At 37.5% G+C, this 23,530-nt stretch overlaps 1 protein-coding gene across 7 annotated transcripts in view; it reads right to left on the bottom strand.

Annotated features, from left to right (window-relative positions):
• Positions 1-1,514: 1,514 nt before the first annotated feature.
• LNPK (lunapark, ER junction formation factor) overlaps positions 1,515-23,530 on the bottom strand; it is a 48,172-nt gene continuing 26,156 nt past the window's right edge. For 6 of the 7 annotated variants that reach the window (XM_068138527.1, XM_068138533.1, XM_068138532.1 and 3 more), the window contains 5 exons: positions 22,222-22,440; positions 18,812-18,917; positions 18,173-18,243; positions 16,793-16,963; positions 8,001-9,692 (listed from right to left, as the gene is read on the bottom strand). In XM_068138527.1, coding sequence (XP_067994628.1) covers positions 9,502-9,692; positions 16,793-16,963; positions 18,173-18,243; positions 18,812-18,917; positions 22,222-22,440 — 758 coding nt within the window. In that variant the 3' untranslated portion in view covers positions 8,001-9,501. Of the gene's footprint in view, positions 4,720-8,000; positions 9,693-16,792; positions 16,964-18,172; positions 18,244-18,811; positions 18,918-22,221; positions 22,441-23,530 lie in introns of those variants that run through there. The other variant, XR_010987363.1, reaches the window with a different exon arrangement.

Raw genomic sequence — 23,530 nt, 5'->3', positions numbered from 1 at the left:
CTACAGTATCATTATGCCTTTAAAATGCTTTCAAAAAGCCCAATTTGTAAGCACGGAGCAATTCTGAGAATATTTCACTAGCGTTAATAATACCTCACTCGGGTGGCATTCAATTTTCTGAATCCTTGGGTTAATGAGCAAAATAAATCAAAATTAAATTGGCGTTGGGAAAAAAAAAAATTCAAACAAAATTGCATCTATCACTTCATACATCCTGAGGCTTCCTCAGTACCGCTCACAATGGCTAACAATATTCCAGCTCTCAGAACCATTACACTTACTCATAAGGCAATCTGAGCTTTTAAAAAAAATCAAATAGATCAGACTTCATGACTAGACAAACATAACACCTCATTATATCAGGAGTATTCACAATAATTTGCACACAGCATTAGTTGAGTACTTTCCATTAGGTGTTCCTAAATTTCAGCTGCCCACCATTTGTTCAATAATTCAACAATCTCCTTCCAGGAGGATTTCACCATTGCAAACCATTACGTTTTAAGATACGCCGTAAAAATAAAATACGTTCTGCAACCGAGCTGTCATTCACCATCTCTTTTAAAAAAAGCCCCAGCAACACAGAGATGTAGTGAAGGAGCTGAAATAAAAATCCTAGCACTTTTTAAAAATAAGTATTTCGAGTCGTATTGCTGTAGTAGCAATGGTGGGGAAAAAAATACATATTCCCTTCACTCTCACTAAAATATGAGGGAAAGGAAGTATTTGCCAGGTATTGTAAAAAGGATTCTACCACTGGGGAATGTCAGTGTGTCAATAAAATCACACATGCTTCGTGCCAATACAGAGTACTAAAGATACTTAAGTTGTTATCAGAAGTAATAAGTGCATCATAAATGAACAACCACCAACAAATACTGACATGTAATGACACTGCAGTTGCCATTATTTTGTTGCTGTTACTTGTAATGTCCAGTTCTGGGCCCCTCAGTTTAGGAAGGATGTTGACTTGCTGGAACGAGTCCAGAAAAGAGCAACAAAGTTGGTGAGGGGTTTGGAACACAAGCCCTATGAGGAAAGACTGAGGGAGCTGGGATTGCTTAGCCTGGAGAAGAGGAGACTCAGGGGTGACCTTATTACTCTACAACTACCTGAAGGGAGGCTGTAGACAGGCAGATGTTGGTCTCTTCTCCCAAGCAGCCAGTACCAGAACAAGAGGGCACAGTCTCAGGCTGTGCCAGGGGAGGTTCAGGTTGGATGTTAGGAAGAAGTTCTATACAGAGAGAGTGATTGCCCATTGGAATGGGCTGCCTGAGGAGGTGGTGGAGTCGCCGTCATTGGAGGTTTTCAGGAGGAGACTTGATGGGGTGCTTGGTGCCATGGGTTAGTTGCTTAGGTGGGTTGGACTGGTTGACGGGCTGGACACGATGATCTTGAAGGTCTCTTCCAACCTAGTTTATTCTATGTAATCAAGTAACAAATGAACTTTTCCACTCATGGAGTCACCTACAGGCAGGAGGGCATCCATTCACCCAAAGGAACGTCCTAGGAACACAAGGAGGAGTTAAAAGCCCAAGCATCCTTACATGACTCAGGCTGAAAGTAACAAGGAACAGCACAGAAACGTGTCTGCATTATTTCCCCCGGCAGCATCTTCCCTGTGGCTTTGCGTAAGTTTTTATGAGCAGAAGTTTAAATAATAGCAAACTGCTAATCTAATGTATTGGGTTTGCTTCTCATCCCAGAGTTAAAACTGACACTACAAATATAGTCAAGAATTTTCTAGCTGTTGCTAAAAAAATGGTGCGAAAATCTGTTAGAAAGACTGTTACATTTTGATGAAACTTCCATTACAAAAGTTTTTCAATTTATTATCAAAATGCAACTAGTGTATATGGCCAGCTAACAAGCAATCTCCACAGACTGGAAGATAAATCTGCTCTAGAGAAAGCACAGCCCTCTGCTCACAGCAAATTTGGGAAAGATAGGCTCCATTCAGCTCCCATCCCACATCGGCAACTTGGGTCACCTGTTTTGTGCACCAGGGTCCCGGGGCAACCCATGTTATTGGGAAGTAGCAGTTTGGACTTTTGACAGCTTAAAGAAAACCTTTCCAAAAGGTGTTGATTTCCCACTACTACAGAACAAAATAAGCACTATACCAGCTCCTGAATTAAAGTTCAGTGCCTAATTCCAGCATGCCACCAGTGCTCAGTACCCAGCTGATGAAAAAGCAAATATTTCAGTAGAACAAGTAGTTCTATTTCAAGTTATTCCTTCGAGTTTTGGTTGTGACAGACAGCATCGATGAAAAGTCACCATTCAATGGTTACTCAATTGCTTGCTCAGAATGACACACTAATTTTATTCTGATTTTTAAGTCCATGGAAGAGAAAGTCCAACTACTATCAGTCCTTTCAAGGTTTTGATCTTAGGCAGAATATTGATTTGTGTTTTTATAGCACCTGCCAGATAGCGGTTGAGCACTATTATTACACAATTTCTAACAACTGGTGAGGAAGAAGATTTGGAAACTAAACCAAGTGCACAATGATGTGCTCAAGAAAAAAAAAAAGAAAAACATGAAACACTGCTAGATCAGCCAAAACCACCTTCAAAATCAGTACATGGTGCATGTCTGAGATACTCTCATATATTCCAAACAGCACTGAGAAGCATGTATGCTTTCATTATTATCACACAATCAACTCTTACAAGTATTACCATGGGAGCAACACAGAGGCATGTCAACTACTTGCAGGATCAGGCTTTAGTCAAAAATCAGAATATGAAATGTAGATTACATCAGAAAACAAGGAAAAGGTTTAAAGAAACTCTCCTAGATATAATAAGTATTTTAAAAGAAGTCAGTGGCACAAGATTACTTTCCACCACTGAAGCAATGTTAATTTAAAAGCCAAGAGTAATTTGGAAACATCCACCTGTAAATCAAAGAGTCCCCAAAGATTAATTTCTGCATTTATACTATTTGCAAAATATATTTAACTTAGAGGCATCCTTTTTTTTTCCCCTGAAATAATTGCTTACAAGATGAGAGCTAAAACAATCTCAAGTGTAGTAAAGGTAATTGCTGCACTTACGGCTCATGTCATGTTGATGTATTACTACGTATCAAAGGTCACAGTTCTGTACTCATACATTATCAAATTTGAAAGAGCAATATTCGATTGTGACCAACCTTTAAACTGCCCAGAATGTGTGTGAAAATGGATGTTGGGCTAACCTGGGTTTTAAAAAAAATGAACCCATGTTTTGGAAGCTGAGGGGTCAATCAAGCTAGATTGACAGGGTTAGGTGTCACTTCTATGCGTCTAATACTCCCCTAGATTGTCAATGAGGAGCAGTACACTGATCACAAGCTAAAGCAGCTGTACTAATGAAAATGAAACAGTCTGAAAAAAAATAGGTAATACAGGTCTGTGACACAAGGCAGTACCTTGTGGACAATAATGTAGGAATAAGGACATAAATCACCATTTAGACACAATAAACCTGTAACACCCACCCTGCAGTGTCTGTGGAATCACAGGTCAAAGTCAGCATCTTCAGAACTTCACAGTTCTCTCTGAAGCTGCCTTCCCCCCCCCACCCCCGACTCTAGGCAGGTTTTCCATGCATCTACTTCAGTGAGCACACAAAATTTTGCAGTCATATGCCAGCCTGACCTTTGAAGGTGGCTAGCTGGTCCATGCCATGAGCCAGCTGTCCTCACAATTGGTTGTAGCACAGATAAATGGGTCTTATCAGAACCTACTCAACCTTGAACAACTTTCTTTTCCTACTTATGCCAGTCCAGCTTAGGGGTGCACTGAGGAATCTGGGGCACCGTCATCCTTGTTTTGGTAGCATACCAGGCTCTCTGGAAAACTCAAAAAAGCCCTCCCCCCTCCCTCTTTTTTTTTAAATCAGCTATGAAATCCAAGTTGAGTACAGATAGCACAGAACTGTCATCTAAAACCACAAATCACTGCTATCCAAAGAGCAATCTGAATCATCCTAGCCATCATCTGCATCAGAATATTCAATAGCTTTCTCAGAATAAGTTTTCCTCAAGCAACCACAAACACTGAAAAGACAGCATATATAGTTCAACATCAACCTATATAATCTAATTTCACACTCTAGAATTTACTTAGTTTTGTAAAATACCAGATTTCAAGATAAATGAAATACAAGTTCAATTACCATCTCAGTGACAAACAGAAAAGCTGACAGCCATATCATGAAGTCTGTTAGACCCTAAGAATTTACACTAATTAACATATTTTCCATTGATTTTAACTGAGTTTCAGCTGCAGGTGATAAAACTTCCAGTGAAGGCCATAGCTAGGATTAAAATAATACTTGTGATTAAAGATACTATTCAAAAGTACCTAAAACACACACATACTTCACTAATGTGGCAACAAGGCTATTAAAACAATGAGAAATTATAAATGGACAGGATCTCCTGTTTAAACAAAAGTTCAGTATACAAAACATACAAGATACACATACAAATGTTAACTTAAGAAATACCGGCTTTCACATGTCTTCTGAAACATCACTTAAATAGTTTTCTTAAAATGCATTTTCTCTGTGTTTTTGTAAAGTGTTTTTCTGTCTACTGACAAGGTAAAAATTAAGTTTCATCAGCTTAGTAGAGCTCTTTGAAGCGATGCAAGGAATTATAGGGCAGACCATTTCAGGAAAGCTGGAAGGCCTTTGTTTCTTGAGTTTTCTACAAATCCAGCATCTCTATTTTCATTTAGGCAGCAAAAAGGAGAGAGAAAGAGAGAAAGAATTATTTCAATATAAGTTACAAATTTAGACTTGAATTTGAATTTACAAATCGAACATCCAAAATTGCCAGATCTCCAGCATCTGCACCCCTTGTTTCCTCCTATATCTGATTACTTCAGGATTTTGCTGCATGTATTTCTCTCTGGCAGCTGCAATCTCCCTTGTGACAATTATTCTTGTCACACAATAGAAGAAGAATACATCATTTTACTGTGGCAACAGCTCACAAAGCCCTCCTGAAAAGCATTGCTAATTTTTTTACTGAAAGTTCTAGCAGTGCAATGCTGGGTACAGAACCAGCTCTGAAGTAGTTTGTTCCCCCACTAACTAGCGTCAGAAATCACTAGCATTACAAGAACTGGTCAGAAGCCTTCCTCCTATGCAAAAATTAAATCGTGATCAAATTGATTTTATGCAACCTTGAAAGGGTTATATTATGATTCAGTGCTTTAGATTTTGCACTGTTGCCAAGTTAGATAATCTATCAAGAATCTTAGAAGTATTTGCTTGAATCTCAAAACCCCATGGCCCGGGAGCAAATTATTGTATAATCAATATGTTTCATTTTAAAGCCCTTCTCTCTATCCTGCCCATCATACACCTCTCCAGATCCTACTCTTGCAGAGGAAAGATTGAATGTGACCTGACAGGACCTCAGAGAGCTTCACAAATCAAAAGCAATGTGAAGATAAGTCAAATTCCTTGAGATTCATGATCTTTAAGGACAACTCAATTTATTTTTTTTTTAAGTGCTGCAGGGGAACAGTTTCTGTTGTTAAAAGCTATTAAAACTTAAGTGCATTTGTTGTGTAAGCAAACCTCCAGTAAAGACCAAGTGCTGAGAAATTCCCACCTACTCAGGATACCATTTTTTTCCTCCAAAGAAGCAGAATTCAGGGCAGGAATCAATTAATTTCAGACTAGCAGATACAAATCTCAGGTATGGCACGCTTCTGAAGGAAATTTACAGTTTGTCCTCTGACAGAAGCTGTGATGTGTTACTATATGCCAAGACCTGGAGGCCAACAACCCTATGCCAATCAGTCCCCTAGGAACACTAGCATCAGAAGAGAAGGTTGTAATTCATCACCTTCAATAACTTAGGACTTGTGAATTCCACCTAAAGACCACACACTGGAAGACAGGAACACTGCTACAGATCAGTAACTAAGTTTCTCGAATGCTTTCCCTTCAGTGAATGAAAATATTTGGGTAACAGCCAAAAATCTCTTCCATGAACTAATCACACAGATCCTAGTTTTCAATACATTCTTTAACAGAAAAGGCACACCATTACAAAGCATCCACTGCTCGCTGGGCAATCTGCTATTGTCCTTTTATTCTTAAATTTAATTTTAAACCTAATTCCTCCTGCAAAGTTATTTGTACCAACCACTTGAATTTTTCAAACTTCCATTCACAAAAAAAAAAAATATTACTTTCTCCCTTGTGTTTATGTACTCAGTGTATTTGCAGACTTTTCTTAAGCTATTTGTTAGGAATATGACTTCTATACAGTTTCCTCTGACTGCAAACATATGCTCACTATACCATAAATCTGGACAGGTTTGCGTTTTCAGTTATAGAAACTGAAACATGAGACACTAAGATCTAAGCACTTTTAACCACATGGCTGGGTAGGAAAAAACATCTTGGAGATACCAGGAAAAAAAATTTTTAAAAAATAATAAATTATCAAACCACAAGACATGGAAGGAAATAAGAGCCCAAAAATGTTGCTTGAGACCACTCAAACTGGTCAAATTATTTGTCCTCACAAATGAAAAGTCATTGTATCCAAAGTTACTGTTCTAGTGAAATATTCACAGAAAGGCCATTGCTTATCCCACAGATAGTCTTCTTCATTGTAGAAGACCTAACAAACCTCACTCCAGAAACAGCTTATTTTTAAGAACTGTCTTTACATCCATTTTTCTTCTACATAATACATTCAGACTTTATGTTAAGGTTTGAGTCTAACTGCAGACAACTGTTGAACAATGAACTTAACCCTCTTACTTATCCACTACCATTAACTATAATTTTAGAATTAATTCTAAACACCAAACAAGCTTCTCCAATATTTGCTGTCAATTACATCCTTATTATTTATGGCATACAAACCTGGTATTAGCCTGGGGTATGTACTGCCACATAGTAATACACAAACCATGCTACATTTAGAACAAAACAAAAAAATCTTTTCAAGTTCTTCTCTTTATCTCTTAAAAACTTGATCTGACAGGTGATAAGGGGGTTTGTATAACAGTTCTCAGAAGCAATATTTTGACAGGACCAGACTTCAGTACATTTAGGGGGGGAAACATATTCAGGTATGTATTTGGAAGTCATAAAACAACAAAAACTACAGCATCTGTTGCATTTTCCCCCTTCCTTCATTCTATCTCCTCATCTTTTGAGAGCCAGTCTGCAACTGGATTAAGTATCACTGACAGCTGCTGTACCTTTTTGCTCTAAAACTCCTACTTTCAAGTTTTAAGGGGTTACAAAGACATGAGTAAGTGTAGCTACTGCTATTCACTGACAGATATGTTTGGATTTTGATTCAATTCCTGTTGAACAGGTGTCTTTTACTATTGCCACACCAGCAGCAGACAGAGCCAAAAAGCAATTGCAGCATAAATAGAATCTCACATCCGTACCAGGACTGGGACATACATACTTGGCAGGAGTAGCATACGAACGCTTACTGTAAATTGAGGAAAGCCTAGATACTATTATTGTCATATGTATCTCTCCTTGAGACTGAGCTCACTTGCAAATTAATTAGCCCTCTATCCTCATTCATTACAGCAGCTTTAAAACCAAGAAAAATTAGAAAGTTAAAAGTAGGTATCTACTCCTCAACATCATCTTCAAGCCTTCTGAAGCAATTAATGGGAAAGACTGCTTGGACACTCTTTTTTCAGTATGTTCAGGAAAACTAACTTACACTTCCCCTCTTCAAAAATCCCAGGTAGTCTTCAGACTCATAATGCTAGGTTTTCACATTTTAACAAATATTTGTCTTCACATTGGGCTGTCTATATTTGATCCTTCAGTGACATTAATCAAAGTACCAATCATTCCTATAGAAAGTTGCTAATGTCACATTTAAGAATGTTGGGAGAAATAACACCCTACCCCACACTAGATGCTGAGTCTCCTTTCAAAAAGACTGTTTCCCAGCAACCTAAGAAGTACCAATCTCCTTGACAAAAACCACAACATCTGAAAACAGACATCTTCCAGGCTAACACAAAACTCTTTAATATACATCTCCAATATCAACAGATCTATTCTCAATTTAATATATGGTATATGCATTAACAACTCCATGGTTGCTTGTCATGGTAGTACCCAAGTACTGCAAAAGTACCCAAAACTGCAGAAAGCCTGAAGCTTAAGATACTCCTTTTTAAAAGTAAATTATATAGGCTAAATTAAGATTAACTTCTGAAATGTAATTCATGTATTCACATGCCATATAAGGAACACCCCACACACTGTTTGAAGTTTTTCAAGATATAGAGAACATTGCATAAAACTTTTATCAGAACTACCACTAAATCAAATGAAGCTACACATGATCATCATCTACTGAAAAAAATCTGATTCCATTAGGTACCTCAATGCCAGGCACCAGAAAAACTCTAGTCCAGGTTTCCAACTGTTACATTTAACAGGACATAACACACGTCCTTAACTTGAAAAAATGTACAATTGAAAATATTTTTTCAATAATCCAGCAGCAAATACTCGTAATTTTAACAATAAGTATCAACAGACTTTAGGCACAGTTAAGAAAGTCTTCTGGCAAATGGACATGCACTTCCCCTATTGCTAAGGGATCTATTTCTACACCAAAGCCACCTCAGCTACATACAGATATGCTGCTCTGTAAGAGTTGTATTTCTTCTGAACTTCCACAATGTAACTAGAAAAGCTGCATACAGCAAGACACATTCTCTTCAGTTTTAGGAATCACAAAGCAAGTAATGCTGCTAGATCTCTTTATTTTCCTTTAACAAAACACACAAAGGCACAAAATTCACTTATATCTTGTCATTATTGTACAGGTATAAATAGTGCTTTGTATTCAAGTACAATCAAGTGCAAAGACTTTCTATATTTTCTGTAAACACAAAAGAGTATGTATGTGCCTCTGGTTCATCTGCAATGCAAATACCAAAGGAGATGCCATTTATCTGAGTGCAATTTAACTGAATTCTGTCAAAAAGTTAGACAATGAATAACATTAACACCACTGTAATGACACTTCCATAAGCTTAAGTCAAATTTCAGATGACACTTCAGCTTGTAAACTTCTGTGTATTTAAAAATGTACTCAGTTCATTTTAACAGGGAAGCATTAAAAAGTATCTTAAAGTTCACTAGACCAAACTTACTAGGTCAGCTGCTGCCAGTAATTGTTCATTATGTGTGACAGCTAAAGAGATGTCAAATTATACATCACCCTCAGCAAGGCTTTTTTTTTTTTTTAATATGCAAACTGAATGATGGCTACAACTTCAACCAACTACACATTCTATGTGCTAACACATGCTTAATTTACAATACCCACACTTTTACACATAGCTTTGACATACTGTGGCAGTTGAGGCAGTTCAAGCTCAAGCAAGATTTTTAGGTTGTACCATTAAAAGAGCTCACCTGAATAGTAACAACAGCCATGAACAAAGCTAAAAACTAGCTACAGAAGGCACTTGAAGTACTTTATTCTGCTTTCATTAAAGATTCTTCACTTTGTTCAGCCGAAACAGACTCTGAAAGAGTCTCTTCTGATCTTGAAATGTTTTCTGCTTCTTTTTCAACATCTTCGGCTAGCTTATCATTTAGCTGCTCAGAACTTGGTGCTTTATCTGTCTCATTTGCTTCAACAATCTGGGCTGTGTCTTCTTCAGATTCTGTGAAAAGAAAATTAAATAGCCATTTTCAGAAATTAAGAGGTAGCTAAAATACTTGAAAAGCAAATGAAACAACATACTGCAGTCACAAATGTTTTAACGAGTCACTGCATGAAGTCCCAAATGCCAAGAACTACTTTTTCCTAACAAGTGCGTCACAGGTAAAACTGGTAAAACCCTATGGAAGGGTTCCGCTTCCCATTTCTAAGCATGTTCATTAATGCAAGACAGCATCAGAAAGACATCGTGGTGATTCAGTTTCTTAGTAATGGAAGTTTTTCTTTAAGAGTTCTATCTGTACACAAAACCTAAACATTCTATTTGGTGGAAACTAAACACCAGGAACCAGATAACCAGAAAAAAAGGGGGGGGAAAAATTAGAATAACCTAGTTCTCAACATCTCAAAACAGTCCCTGAAAATTACTGCATGTTTTCAATCCTCCCACATGAAGTGCAGGGCAAAAAAACCCAGGAATATCTCAGCCCAGGGTGAGAGTTTTTTGTAATAGGCAAGCAGTCCAAAATACTAAGTACTCTCTCTGAAGAAGTAAATTCTGTCTTTACAACAGGAATTCAGTAGAGTACAAGACAGTCACATTTTGAAATAAGCATAAACACTGAAAAACTGAACAGGAGTGATGCGCTACACAAAGGTGCTATAGAATGATACCATCAACAGCAGGTTATTTATTGACTAGCATTAGACAATAGTACACAGGATGACTGCATACTGTGAAGGCAAACCGTACAAAACCGATGCAAAGTTACAGCTCAAAAATTGTAACCTTATCAAATGCTTGTAATATATTTATCTAAACATGTTGGGTGTCAAAATAATCAGATTGCTGCAAGTTGATATTCATAGCATTCAGGCAGGGCTGAAAGTTTTAGGACCACTGCTCTAGGTCATGATTCACAGCTGGTACAACTGCTGTTTATCACCAAGAACTCAAGATAGCTCTTTCCACATAACATCACAGTCAATGCCTTTCTCCACATCTAGACAGTTCCAGGCTCCACTATAGACTGCTCAGTGTAGCCATTTCTCCATTTCCTCCTCTGGCTTGATTTTCCATCTTAAGTTTCCAGACAACTCACATCCCAATTCAGCTTCCCTGCCTTCTCAATCACAGGCTACTCAGCACTGGCTTCTTGTTCTAAGGTGTCTCCCAAGTCATCTGTCAGAGGGTCAATCCTCCTATCTCATCCCAAATTAATGTTTCCAGTTTCTTACCAGACTATTCTAACTCCCCCTTCCTGTTCCTTACTTCATTCTACCCCAGCCTGTGCTAAATCTATCTGCCAACTGACACTTTAGTCTCACTTCTCTCTTTTCAGCCTCAAATTCCACAAATAAGTTTGGGCCTTTTCCTGCTACAAACCCTGGAGACTTGAGTTACATTCTTTATTGCTGCTGTTCCAGCTGAAGTCAAAGTATAGAATTTGAGAAAACTTTGTGTCCTTTCAATTAATTGGTAACATTGCCTAAGTATTACTTGTTCACAGAGTTTCAGGCCTGTCTGGTTTTTCAGGAAAATGCCCCAATTGCTGAGGTTTGTCTGAACATGCACTAGGGTCCATGTGGGCCAGGTGTGTGCACCTTTGGCTACATTTGGAGAAAACTCATTCTATAGGTTAAAGTGTCAGGTTTTTATCTCTTAATCTTTGTTATCATTGGCCATCATTGTCTCGAGAAATCTATAAATACCAGCCCAAAGAGAGAGTGCCTTGCCTTGCAATTGTCCTGGGAGAAGCCACCAGCTTTGCTTGTCTTGCAATTTGGAATCCGAGCTGTGCTTCAGTTTACCAGAAAGACTGCAAGACTCCTCGCTGCAAGCATTGTAAAGCCCAGGAGCAGACAGACACGTCTTGCCGACTGAGAGAGACAAACCCCAGGATGGGCCAAGAGTCCCTGAGACAGTTTTGGTTTATTGCAAGAAGCAACGAGCACTTCTGTGAAGATTGCAGCAGAAGAACCTCTCCAAACAGGTAAAGCTACAAAGCCAACAAGCCCTGCAAGCCTGAGCAGCAACCTCTTTTCTACAAAGCTTTCAGACATAAATCCTGTATGTGCCTTAGAGAAAAGCCTGAGAAGCCAACAGAGAGTGAAATTGTGTCTAGTTCTGGGCCACTCAGTTTAAGAAGGACATTGAGACATTTGAACATGCCCAGAGAAGGGCAACGAGGCTGGTGAGAGTCCTTGAGCACAAGCCCTATGAGGAGAGGCTGAGGGAGCTGGGATTGTTTAGCCTGGAGAAAATGAGGCTCAGGTAGAGAGCAGTAATGTCTCCCAACTACCTGAAAGGTGGTTGTAGCCAGGAGGGGGCTGGTCTCTTCTCCCAGGCAGCCAGCATCAGAACAAGAGGAAACAGTCTCAAGCTGCACCAGGGAAAGTTTAGGCTCAAGGTGAGGAGAAAGTTCTTCACAGAGAGTTGTTACCCATTGGAATGGGCTGCCCAGGGAGGTGGTGGAGTCACCATCCCTGAAGGACTGGATGTGGCACTTGGTCCCATGGTTTAGTAGTCATGCGGTTTTTGGGTGACAGGTTGGACTTGCTGATCTTTGAGGTCTCCTCCAACCTTATTGATTCTATGATTTCTTCAGCTTTCACATGGTTGATGCCATTTTGGTTTTGTTTAACTCCCCACACATGCCACATTGGTATCACAATCAGTGAGTAACTACAAAATCATATTTTTATAAGCATCTGTTAAAGGTCTGCTGCCCTAGACCCCACCCCTCCCGTTGTGGGCAATCTCCAGCATGTTGCCAGTGTTGTTCTCTTTTTTTTCCCTCCAGTTTAAATTAGTTTGTTGTTTCTGGATTTTTGCTTGTGTTGTTTAAATTGCTACATGTTCCTGCTGGTGGGGTATCTGTTCCACAACCAAATATTTTGAACCAGTAAATAGGTTTTATTAGTCTTTTCCACTGGATTTTTTTATTAATAAAGCCGTTAATATTTTTAATTAATCATTCCACCTATTGAATATTAATAACCTCCATATGATCATAACACTGCTAAGCATTATGTACCTCACACTAAGTTTTCAGCTAACCCTCCACTTATTGTACAGTGAAATATTCTCTACAAAATGTGAAATCACAATACTGTATCATTATTAAGCAGAGTGTGTATGTTGTCCATTAGGCAGAAACTCACAATATGTTATAAAATAGTCATCACTAAAATATAGCTATTTTACTTGTGCTTAGTGTAAACAAAACACACCACATACACACAGCCTTAGCTCTACTAATGACTGAAGGACATGAGACTTGCACATTTTCAAGACTTTTAGGACAAGTTTTATTCACTACTGTAGCTCCCCATTAGGACAGACTTTCCCACAGTGCCATGTGTCTGAAATATCTTTAAGGAACATGTGTTTCACAGCAGTCTGGGGCTTTAATACCACAGAAGTTAGTTTGAAACCTTTATAAAGAAGTCTGATAATGGCTTAGCATTTGATTTCCTGTACCCTTTATGTCCTAGCAAAAAGGCAGGCTATGTCATTCAGCAAAACTAAACTTTGGTAGACTGGGAACATGACACATTTTTAAACCAAAAGATCTTGTGAACAAGTCATTAAACTCAAGGTGAGTTGACCCATATCTGCTTGAGAAATTGAATTCTAGCCGTATTTGCTGACATAAGGCAAGAGTACAGCAAGCAGAAACTCCCATCTCCAAAACGAAACAGTGGCTCACAAAAAATATCACAGCCTCATGCTGTCTTTTGAAAGCAGAACATATTTGCTCAGAAATATTTTTTTATTTTTTAAACACAAACCCAAACAAAACCCATACAAACAAAAAAAAAACCACACAGAAAGCAAGCAAACAACAACAAAAACAAATACACATACAAAACACCACTGAAAAAAAAGGACGCTACACACTAAATTCAGACCACTCTGACCAAAACAAGTACTCAAGTTTATTTCTTAATACTTTGTCCTTAAACACTTTTACTACTACAGTTTCTGCTCCCTCTCTAACACTTGCCCAAAGGTCTACTTTTGATAGAGCTCATAAATAAGCATTCACTTAAAGTAACATTATTTTTAGAGAACAGCATTACTGTGAACCCTTCTGTCGAACAACAAACCAGGTCTCTGCATCTGCCTTTTAAATTAATGCCCTTTCAAACACACTAGCAGTTCCTGTATTCCAAGAGTCCTTAAAAGTGATGGATTGTTAAATCAAAATATTTCATCAGGGTAGTCAAGAAATTCCATTAACATCTAAACACCACAGGAAGCTGTCTTTATAAAATGCTGACCACCACAGTGAAATCTGAAGTTCAGAGGCAGCATCTAAGGAAGACTCTGGAACATCAGCACCACATATTCACCACAGAACACTGAAGTAGTCAAATTTTATTTCCACCTGCAAAATAGTGCCAAAAGCTAAACCTGAACCAAGAACACAGCATAATATTATCAAATATAGGCAAGGCAAAATTAATCAAGAGGATAAAAGATGTTCCTATTAACTTTCTCAATATGATCCAAACATTAATACTTCTAGGAGAAAAACCTAAGACAACAGACCAGTCTTTGATGAAAAGAAGTCAAGATTAAGCCATTTCAGAAACAAGTGAGAAAAGAAATTAAGTATATTGCTTCATTCTGGTACTTTACCAGGTACTCTGCTAAACAGAGGCATGACATTTGTGCCAGTAATCTGCACAATCTACGCTGACAGCTGATGACTCCTTATTTCTAAAGTGTTGAAAAAAAACCAAAAGAACATCCAGGGTCTAGGGCAAATAGCACTCCCCATAGTCATTCTTCAGATTTCTTACCCAAAAGAGTTGCATGTAACATGCTTGCACTGCATGAGCACCACAACTGGAAAGACTCAGCTTCACGCCCTACTCATTAGCAAAAGTAGCTGACTGGTGAAGTATGTTTATAGCACTTCCGTATCACAAAAGCTTGCGGTTTCTTCAAGCTATACCACTAGAGTTACAGGTGAGAGTTGGATTTCCCTGTCAGCAACACTGTGGTGAAGTGTGTTTCATGATGTTAACGTTTACTTACAACAGTAAGCAAAGATATTTTCCATTCATGTTACGGCAGCCAACAAAAGGAACAAAAGTCTTCCTATTATCTATACCTCAGTGATACCTTCATTCCTTAAAACTTGCAGTCAAGGAATATGTTAATTCATCAACAAAGCCAAACTGCCTGTAAGCAGTTATGTTTCAAATTAAGGTTCTGATGGAACAAAAAAAAATTTACTGAAAATTCTATTTTTTTCCATTCATAAGAGATTACTTTGTCCAAGTGACAAGCAGTGAACAAAGAGTGAGAAACTGACAGGGTAACACTGGCCTTTTGTAAGACACTTCTCAGATTCCATTTATGTAAAATATGAACACATACTCTATTTCTGGCTGCTTACTAATTATAAAAACAGAATGGTTTGTCATATTGAAAATTAAATACTCATGAAAGATCAGATATTTAAGCTAGATAAAACAGAAAGTCAGTATAGCTGTTATTTCTTATATCTGTCATGAAAAATTTCACCCCACACTTTCTAGCAGGAAAACAGAACTGGGGTACAATCCCCACGGTGGGTTTTTTGTCCTATATTTTATCTTGAAATACTTGATAAAATTCTGCTTTCAAAAGACCCAAAAATTATTTTCCAGAATTTTTGCTCCTGCATCAAGTGCCTAACAAAAATCTCACACTAATTCTTAAGGGTTTACATTTTTTTCTATCCATAAACTACTTCAGCATCTCAGATCCATTAAAGGCATAGTTTGCTAAACATTCCTTCAATGATGATGACAGCTTCATTAGCACACCTCCCTCCCAAAATCTCTAAGAACATGCAGTTATAGATAATACTCAGAAGCCTTTAAGGCACAGATCTCCAAGAGCTGAATAATCATCCTGAAAGGCTTTCCCATTTCATTAACACAGAGGAAAATAAGTAACTTGGAAGACCCCTGGTTAACACATGACATCCTTTTTAATAACAATCCAAAAGTAATCAAGAAGCTGCTAACCTATCCTTCACTCACTAAAACGATTATTAGATCATTTGAGAATAAAGATGGTATTTGATCATCTTTGCTTCATGAATTTGATTTGTCCTACCTTCACACCGGTAATAGTACTATTAGTGAAGTAGGAGCACACTATGGCACAGGAAAAGAAACCAACCAAGTTTTCCCTATAACACAAATGTATCAGACCACACTCAGAGATGCCTACAGTTAGGTAGGACTTCCTCACTGGTCTTACGTAACCTTTTCATGCAAGAAAGTAAATGGCTATGCCACTTTGTTCTCCCTGTTAAAGATAACCAAGCTGAAACATTGCTTCTGTTACACTCAGCCAGCATCCCACAGCTGGTGCATTTCTAGTCTGAATCTTGGGGCTGTACATGAAGCTTGCCCCCACAATCCCTGTTTACACTAACATAAAATTTCATCAACTATTCATCACATGTCTAACTGGAGATCCTCTGGGTTGAAGTTATAATTTCTGGAGCCTTAAAAATACTGCATCTTCCTGTTGGCTGTACACCAGATGCCTACTGTATCTGCACACTATAAAACCTCTCAAAAGGAACTATGTTAAATTTAAATTGACAATTTGTCTTTGAACTTCCCGAAATTAAACACAGCAGTTTTACTGGATTTTCCTGCCCTGAGGAAAACAGCAAAAGGAACAAAGGCAGAAATTCCAACACACCTCAATGACCTGCTTAACAGTGAAAGTTAACCACTTCTGGACATGTTCCCTTTTTAACTATTTACAGTGCTGTTCATCACTAACATTACAATGAAAAAAAAGAATTATGCCATTGTTTGCATAAAATATGCTGCCTAATATGAAGAAATCTTAGGATACAAGATAGAAGACAGTAGTATAAACAAAGCTTGAAATAAGAACAACAGAGAAAACACACCTGACTGTACCCACTATGGAAGTCAGAACAGTTGGAAAGGACCAACAACAATCTAGGCCAGTTCACTACTTATTCTTACAAAACCTGATCTGAACAGAGAGGTGCATGACAAGGAGATTTCATTAGATGTTACAAAAAGAGCAGACTTCATGAGATTACCACATACCTTCTGCCTGCTGAGTCTCCTGGGGCTCTCTCTCTCTAGGTTCTGGAGGCTCAGTTTCAGATTGCAGTTCTGTGGATTGCTTTCTTTCAAAAATGAAGTCTGGAAGTCGTGGAGCCTGAGGTCTAGTTTTTCTTGCAGGATTCAGGAAAAAGCAGTAGGCACACCTAAATGCTACACAAAAGCACATCCAGTAAGAAGCCAAACTAATTTCACCTTTATTCCTACACTGTCTTCTGTTTGTCCAAAATACCAAAACCACAATTTTTTGAAAGTGACCAAAATACTAAAAACAGAATTAAAAGTAATCATCAATACCTGAGAGTACTTCCATCAGATTTACAATTAGCAAAAATTTGCTTCTCAAAAACCTGTTTGCTTTCAGCTTTGCTGCACTATTGAGTGCTGCCCACAACCATGGAAGATTTGACCACAGTGAAGAAAATAATCCAAATTCAGTTCCACCAGATGTTGCTATATGGTGGGGTTCTATCCTTTCTTATAAAAGAATTAAGTTGACAGATAATTACTTTTTTCTGTCCTTAAGATGCCACTTTTTTCATCTTTGGAGCAAGGAGAGGCTATCTGTTCTGCAACATGTGTGTCTCTGCTTTTTGAGGAGAATGCTCCAGTAATGCTTAATTAAGAAGAGGCAGTTTTGTCCTAGACTACTTGTTAGTTAAATACTTATTTCTCCCCTTAAAACAAGGATAGAAGTGGCAATGTCTTGCAAAGTTGAACTGGGAACTCCTTTGAACTAAGATGACAGATTAGGCAGTTTTTGGCTCCATAGCAAATGTTCAACTTTTTCTCACAATGCTGCATAGTTGCTCATAAAATTAAGCAAAATAGAATGACAGAGGATGTATTTAAGATTCCCTCATTACTTAAGTATCAGGCTTACAGTTGCGGTAGAAAGGAGGCAAAACATCTGTGTTCAATAAACATCTGTGTCTGTCTTAAGTTACTGTCAGCCATAAATTCACATATAGTCCCCTAGGGCTTGTTTCTGGTACCTCCCCAGGATCTTCTTGACAAAGCAAAATTGTTTGAGTTCTGGTAAAAAAGGTACACTTTAATGTCAAGTAGTTTCTCAGTATAAAACCCTTCTGAGATCCATTCGTAGCCGGTAGCAATACCCAGGGATGTGTTGGAGAAGGCTCATTTCTACTGAACAGTTTTCTACACAAAATCCTTGGCCTGAGGTTGCAATGAAATACTTCTCTAAATCTTGATGCGAATCTTAAAAGTAGTAAGTTACCATGAAACCAGTCTTATATGAAGTGGTATTTCACTGTACTTAACTGCCAACAAAATTAAGTGTGATGCGTGATAGTTATGAAACCTAAGACAACTAACAGTCTACCACAGATTAGCTCTTACCTATGTATTCAAATTCCTCCTTCAAAGCCATACCATTGTGAGAAAAACATTGCTGACATATAAGGGCATACCTAGAAAACATGAATAATATAATTACATACCTTTAAGTAATAACTTAAAAGTAATAACTGAAGTGAGATGTACTTTATCTCTGATATTGACCAACAGCTTATTTAGTCTTAAAAGGCTATTTCCACAGTGAAATTTTTATCCTTTAAACTATTATGTAATAAACAGATTGTTTGCTTTAAGTTGGTCTGAAAGCAATTAAGTATTTTTAGCCATAATTTAAGCTTTATGGTTCAAACTATTTTTAAATATCGTCTTTGTCAGAAAATAACATCCAAGTTAAGTTTCTATTTCATTAGAATACAGTCAACATGAAAAGTGACTGGTTAACATGGAAGCTTTGGTATGTTTGCACCATTTTGAAGGAAATCTGAAATCATTTATAATGGTAATAAAGACAGAGCCAAGATAATCGATTATCTTTTGAACTTTCAAAAAGTTCATTCATTCACCCACTTAAGCACAGATGTTTCTTTTTATCACATGACTTATACCACTTAAGGCAGAGGGTAATTTTGTGAAAATAGCATTTTTCCTACTAAGAGATTTCAGGTAAAGCAGCAACACTACCTGTTCTGAGGACCATCACCAACCAAATATTCAATAACTCTATCCACAACTCCTCTTTCTCGAGGAAGAATAGGTCTTGCTAAAGGAGGGCCTGGAGGATGAAGACCTAGGAAGACATGAACCACATCAAAATTATTTCCAACTATATTATTACATATCATATTTCACTGTGTGCTTTTGTAATAAATCCAAATGAAGGATTATAAAGAGAGTAGAGTTTGTTAACAAACTGAACTAATTCAGAAGGACATTTAATGGAAAGATACCATGGAAAATAAAGGGTGGACTTCAAGCTTAGAAGACAGATTTTGCTTTTTTGTAGCAACTTTGCTGGGGTCAGAACCAGAAGGTGTTCAGTCACAGCCTCCAACACAACTGATGCTTTCATGAAGCATACACAGAGAAGTAACACCTATCTTAAAAGTATATACAAGCAAAGACAACATAGCAAGTCTTCCTATTTGTTAAGCTAATCCAAGATGGGCTTTCAATTTAAACAGAGCATGAAATATGAAATGTAATTAGCATTTCAAGCTTTGGACCTTTTAACCTTCACAGACTGGAACAACAAAGGAGAGTAACTCACAGCAAAACATGCTACACTGTGGTAAACAACCTCAATGCTAATGTTCAGCTAACCTCCCATTCTCTATGGCAAACATGAGAAACATTGCTGGAATAAAAGATTTTCAGCAGTGCTCTCAAAATATTACACATAGAACAAGACTAATCTTGCCATTAAGGCTGCAATATTTCTAACATAGAGGCTCTCAAAACACCTCTCATCAATACTATGTAATAGACCTAAATGGACCGTCCTAGTCTTTACAAGCACAAAATTCGATCAGAAAAATACTTCAATTTACAACCCTTCAATAAGCACCAAAGTTTCACGCTCAACACATTTTTAAAATAGCCCTCATTTTCACAAGTGAGCTGAATTCAGGAGATATCCATCAGTGAATACATTCCCGGCTTACTCCTCTATTCTGCCAGCAAGCATGAACCCAGACAAAGAAAACCCTCACAGCAGCAAGAAAGAACAGACTTGATGCAACATCAACTGGACCTAATACTTTATACAGATTCTGAAAAAGCTACCCGGATAAGCATTTAGGTAAAATGCATTTCCTAAAGCTTCAAAAAAGAGGAAAGACTCAAAACTTCCATTACATAAAAATGATTACACATCTGACAAAGTAAAGACTGGTGCAAATTTTCACAGGACCTGTGTACCAGCAGTATATGAAAAGTTTCTAGAATTAATAAACAAAGTAAAAATTAAAGTTACCTAGAATGAAACATCACAACACACTCCAAGAACAACTTCAATTACTTGCCTACTAATAACTCAAACCAACCATCTTAGTTCTCATGCTGTTATGGACACCAGTAATTAATATAAACATCAAAAGCAATCATTGTACAAAGACTGGTCATTTCTGCAAAGCTTGGCAAACTCTCAACTACCTGCTGGTTATTAATTTTCAAACATATGGGAGCTCTGTGGTAATACATGTTAAATTGATTCTCCTCTACGAAATACAGTATAATGAAAATGAATTATTAATCTTCTCTAAAGTAGAGATAATTAAGGCTATTCATATTTGTTGCAAGCCATGCATAAACTGAGATGCAACATTACTCTTATAGATACTGAATTTACGTACTTTTCACTACAGCTACACAACTGAAACTTTATATGGCTGAAAGGTTTGGAGAAATACAAGAGAAAACACGGCTTCCACAGACAATTGCAGCACCTTCTACCGCTATCTACAACAAAACAGTACATTTGGTCAAAAGACCAGTTATTAGTGGCGGGGGGAGGAAGTAGTGCCTAGAAAGCATTATCACAAAAATATTAAATATTTAAGTTAACAGACTTGGCAACTATTCTTTCAAACAAGTGCATTCAATTTTTCTCCTTTTTCCTGTATACCATTTATGCAGTAAAGACTGAATTTCATCCAGCTCATTCAATGTGCCTCAATTTTCCCCTAAGAATAAAACTATTAGATAGCTAACATTTTATTAGAGAGTCAGCCTTTTAAATGAGAAGGAGAATGCCATTTTAAACTCATTAAGGAATTTTCAGTAAGCAGGTTTCAGTAAAAGTGGTTTATAACCAAATGACCAATTTCCTGGTGCAAAGAGCTGATTTCTGGTACTTCAAGATAATCAAGACTTACTAATAACTTGCCTTTACAGTTCACTTCAGGGACAAAACCAAATTTGGTACTTTCCTAATACAGATAAACAATTACTAACAAAAAATAAGGCCCAATGGGCTCTGCACAGAAATGAGAGATCACAGCTTCTCATGACAAGTTTCTTCCACTACACTAAACAATACAAACAAGCATTTTAACATTTAGCTGCAAAAGACGTAAGAGGACTAGGTGTCAATATATTATGTATAGTCCTATGTTCAAATTGTATCATGGAAGTTATCAAGCTGGGACATGAAATTTTTATGACTCAAAGTTAAAAATCAGAGAAAAAGGTTAGAGAACTACTCTGTATTAGTGCTGCTCATAAGGTTGCTCGCAAGTTGCAGACCACCTGTTTTCAAGGCAGCATTTCATCTCCCTTCTTGCCTTGTGATCCAACACTAGACATCCCACAACAAGTGAACGACCTGGCACTAACCCATGCATAGCTCTACCACCCATGAGGAGAACAATGCCTCCTACCCAAACTCTCAAATTTTGCCATTCCTCTTATGGAATTTAGGTCATATTCTATTCAATAAAGTCCATCCCATCCGATCACCAAGTGAAAAACCAAAGGAAAAGCATTTTCAGGATATGGAACTGAATTTTAAAGAACACTCATTTCTACCAGATTTCAACCTGTTGGTCAACTTTTGTACCAGAATAACAGTGTGATTTTAGAACTCAGCTATGACACAGACAACTTTTCTGGTGTATCTGGTATTTTACACTTCAATCTATGCATATAGATTGCATGACTATAACTCCAAGACTAAAAATTTAAATAAATGTCAAGATGCATGTTAAAAAATATGTGCAGGGTTTAGTGAGAAACATGAATGTATTCTGAAAGCATTCTCCTCTGTACCTGATTTATGTAAGTGTACAGCTCTTCTAAACTAAGAGCATAAAAAGGTATGCTGTATTGTTGACTACAGAATACTGCAAAGTTTTATTGCCATTTAAACAAAGAAGCCATAACAGTTAAATGAACTCAAGCAATAGGTTTCAGCATCAAAAGGTGCCAGCTGTAAAGAGTTATGGCTAATTGAATATGGAACTCCTGCTTAATCAGATAACTGCTCTGCTATTTCCAAATGAAATGCCATTTCCATACTGTCTGAAAATGGCCTATTTTATTGGTAACCAGAGAAAACAATATCAACTGTAAACAACTTTAAGTGCTCTGTTTACCCATTCCAGGCACTGGAGTAGCAGGAGATCCATGGCGCCTTGGTAAAACATTTGACTGCAAGGATGGCACAACAGTTCTTTCTGGGGTTCCACTCACAGCTGATGTCTCTCTCTGCTGATTGGGAGATGCTGGAACCAGTGATTTTGGAGAGCCTTGTTTAGGAGTTGCAGTCTGAGGGGTAGAAGCATTTCTTTGACCAGTGGTCCTCTGACGGATTTCTGACAAGAACATGTGCATACTGAATTTAACATCTAGCATTATAAGCATAAGATTATTAAAAGTACATTAATAGCATCATTCCAAGCTGCAAATAGTAGATAAACAAAACCAGAAAGGTCACCTAAAGGTCAACTAAAGATCACCAGCTGCCTAGCTCAGCATGCCAGAAAGAAAACTCAGACTACTGTATTTTAATAGCAGGAACAATTGATTGTTAAATACTCAGGGCAAAATTCTTATACAAGAAAACTGGATTCCTACCTTACAACTTTGCTAACGTGGAATGTTGGGAGATATAAACAGCTAGAGTCAAACCACAATGTACAGACAGAACTGACTACTGTTTTTACTCAATGCTTTAATCATGCTTCCAAGTATTTAGCTTGCCGTAAGACCAAAAACCATTCAATGTTTAAAATATCCAGGCTAACTGTTCAGAGTTAAAGATTTTTCTGATTGGATAAATGATACTATTCTAAAGCCAAAAGAAAATGTAATGCTTCATTCAGATTATTTAGTTTCATGTACTTTTTTCAGCAACCCTACCAACAAGCCACAAAGCAATAGACTCTGCTGGAACATATTCTTAACCTTTAATTCGTCTCACTCCACTATCAGAGTTGTTATTATTAAATAGCTATTACAACAAACTTGGTAGGTTTCCTCAGTTGTTCTCATCTGATGCCAGTTATCAATAACAAATGAGAGTATCATCTCAGTAATACATTATGGTCTAGATATGTTTTTTTTATTAATGCAAACCCAAAGTTCCATTTTATTTCTACAAGTTTGTTCTGTGAAAGAAGACAGGAACACTGCTCATGAACAGCAGTTAGTATCACCTATTTCCCATCCTATCTCTACCTAATCACCTCTAGGGAGCCTTTGAAATACACTATTGCAAAAAATCAAATTGAAATGTAAGCCTTACTTTAGGGCTGCAGTCATTAATATTGTTAACAAGTTATAGTTTAGTCCCAGAAGATACACTCCCAAGAATGGCTATACCTACACACTTCCTGTCTAGCACCCACATTAGTTTAAAAAAACCTTGTTTCTCTTTCTTCACAACAAATGGAATTCAACATT

The sequence above is a fragment of the Melanerpes formicivorus genome, unplaced genomic scaffold (assembly GCF_026170545.1).
Source record: "Melanerpes formicivorus ecotype bairdi unplaced genomic scaffold, bMelFor1.0.p_v2 SCAF_5, whole genome shotgun sequence".
Classification (NCBI taxonomy): domain Eukaryota; kingdom Metazoa; phylum Chordata; class Aves; order Piciformes; family Picidae; genus Melanerpes; species Melanerpes formicivorus.
Note: the sequence above shows the minus strand (reverse complement) of the source record. Positions and strands in the feature narration are given on the sequence as shown.